General features: G+C 34.6%; 1 protein-coding gene across 1 annotated transcript in view; it reads right to left on the bottom strand.

Moving 5' to 3' along the window:
• Window positions 1–1,960, bottom strand: part of LOC107551140 (apolipoprotein L3-like) — an 18,274-nt gene extending 16,314 nt beyond the window's left edge. The window contains exon 1 of the mRNA XM_016232643.1: window positions 1,956–1,960. Coding sequence (XP_016088129.1) covers window positions 1,956–1,960 — 5 coding nt within the window. The remainder of the gene's footprint in view (window positions 1–1,955) is intronic.
• Between the last annotated feature and the right edge of the window lie 970 nt (window positions 1,961–2,930).

The raw sequence follows: 2,930 nt of genomic DNA, 5'->3' as shown, positions 1-2,930 counted from the left end.
ATATATATATATATATATATATATATATATATATATATATATATATATATATATATATATATACATTTGAATTTGTTCTTGTCCTTATTACCTGATTTAGTAGCTTATATTCATGGAGTTATTTATCAGTACAGTGTGCATTAAAAATGTATGTTAAAAACTGCCAAATTCTGACAGTAACATAGTGTTTTCCATTAAAACAGTAATATACTGTTGTAAACAAACATTCTAGGTAATATTTGTTGTTTTTGAGAAAGTAACTTACTGCAGTATAATGTGAATTATCGGCGCCCAGAGTCGACACTCAAAGATGGTGTCCCAAATCACACCCTATACCCTCATTGACTATTCTGTACATTAGTTCACTAATATAGTCTGCTTGACAGAGTGAATGAAAATAAATGAGTGAATTCAGACACTGAACACCTGCTGTTAAAAAGCAGATTCACTGAAGGAAAGAGAAACACATCAACTACAACTGACTTCCACTGCCTTACATGAAATCAAATTAAATAAAAGAAAGGCATTAAATCTCTCAAGATTTTAGCAGAGGACGTTTTAACAAATCCATAAACCACATTACCAGCTTCACTTATTTCTAACCAGAATTACTTTTTTTGTCATACAAAAGTTCTAATTTAAAATTAACAGAACTTTAGATGTTGAGGTTTTAATGAAAATAATATTTTGTTTATAGTTAACATTTTGGCAGTTAACGTTTGCATTAGTTGGGCTCTTGAATTTTTAACATGCGTTTTTCTCTGGCTGCTGTAAATGTGTGTTTATGAAGCATGATTGTTATGGCAAAATAAATAAATAAAGCCAAGATTCATGATCCAGATGTTATGTACTGATGCTGACATAATCATTACAAAATGGCCTGATTCACTAATCTATACTACTACTGGCAACCACAGCCGCTGGTTTTATTAATATCTTAATAATTCATCATAACCTGTAGGCCAGTTGAGCAGAATCATTCCATATGAATTCATAGGTTATTGCTACTATGACATCCTTCAATTAAAAATACAGACCAATATGTATTTCATATATTACAGTTATAATTCATATGCATCTCTGATTTGAGTTATTTGATTTCTGTCATTTGTTTTCTGTATACTGTACTGTACAATACAGTCCACACGAGGGTGCTGTAAAATAACTATACAGCAGCATGCGCCACAACTGTAAAACAAAATTGTCTTTCGAGTTCAATATTTCCTTATAGGAGACATATTCAAATATGATACATTTGCCATTGTATTCGTTAAATAATCACTGTTATAATTTTTTTCTTAAACCCTCCAGAACTTACAAAAAAATCAATCACTCTCTGAAAATGTATAAATCAGAAGCAGCAGAAAAGAGTCATGGCAGAGAAGCATGGAAAACGTTGTCTTTTAAAACGTGAATTACACTTAAACAGAATTAATTACGCATGTGAATGATTGGCTATATGTGTGTGAGAGTATGTGTGGAGGCCTCCCGCTGTGTTTATAGTACTCAGAGCTGGTGTAGTGGTGATACACTATTAGACTAATTGGATTGGATTGAGAAGTCTTCCTGGGAAAGGAGTAGTTGGGAAGGTCAAGTATCCCAATATCACTGAAGCAAGCAGAATTTGATTGGTCACAGCCTGTGTGCATGTTAGCACCATCTCAAAACCTATTATTATTAATTATATAGAAACAAACTAAGAATGTCAGCAGCAGTGCTTGTTTTGTTATATTAGATGTGTGAATATAATATGCATTACTTTGGATCGCTGCATCATCAATACATTAAACTGTTTTTTATGTACAAAGATAAATAGTTATTGAGGATTCATCTTTTTTTCTTTCTTTCTTTCACATTGTGGCAGATGGTAAATGATGGAAAGTCCACATTTGTTTCAAAACAGAGACAGCGTTGCAGATGGACAAGAGTGTGGAAGGCTTTATTAAACATCCAACCTCATGTTTCTGCATATTGTAGAGTAGTGGTTCCCAACCCTGGTCCTGGAGGCACCCAAACACTGCACATTTTGCATGTCTCCTTTCTCTGACGCACCAATTTCTGGTCTTGGAGTCTCTACTAATGAGCTGATGATCTGAATCAGGTGTGTTTGATTAAGGAGACATGCAAAACATGCAGTGTTGGGGTGCCTCCAGGACCAGGGTTGGGAACCACTGTTGTAGAGCATTGGGGGTCAGCTTAATCAATTTAGCCAACTTAATAAAAACCAAGGAGACCACAGGAACAATAAAATTGTAAATTGCAAAGTGTTATATATCTTGAGAAGCCACTGTTTCATATAAACAAGTGGCATCGTTTATGCCATGAAACATCATGTTGCACACCCAAAAAATATTCTCTCTTGGGGCATCAATGAGATTAAAGTAAAAGAATGAAGAGATCCTTCCCCGAGGTGAGCTTTATGATACACACATGAAGCAGCATGCAATACCTGGTATTTATCAGTATCTATGTGAGAGAGTGCATGTGTGTGAAGGGGTAAGGTTATGTCTGCCATTGCCATGGAAACAGAGCCTCTGTGTAAATTTTGCCTATATGCATTATTTCTTTGTTCCACTGATCTCTTTCTCTCTCTCATTCATACAGACTGCATCACACGGCAGCACCACAAATAACTTTATTCTTTGTTGGGCTGGCTTGTTCCTTTATTTCCATACTGGTTCAAAGAATCAACAGTAGACAGTATGGATTTCTTAGATAAATATGGGAGGAAAAAAGAACTTGAACTAGTTTTAAAGAAGAGAGTCTTAGACTAGTTGTTTTTTAATTTTCAGAAGAAAATGTAAATAGTGGTTGCATCACAATATCATAGTGCTAGGGTGTTCTGGGTGGTTTTTATGTGTATGCTAAAGTTTTTTTGGTGGTTGCCAGGGCGTTGTTAGGTGTTTGCTGAGATATTTTAAGGTATATTG

Source organism: Sinocyclocheilus grahami, unplaced genomic scaffold (assembly GCF_001515645.1).
Source record: "Sinocyclocheilus grahami isolate Dianchi unplaced genomic scaffold, SAMN03320097.WGS_v1.1 scaffold416.1, whole genome shotgun sequence".
Lineage (NCBI taxonomy): Eukaryota > Metazoa > Chordata > Actinopteri > Cypriniformes > Cyprinidae > Sinocyclocheilus > Sinocyclocheilus grahami.
Note: the sequence above shows the minus strand (reverse complement) of the source record. Positions and strands in the feature narration are given on the sequence as shown.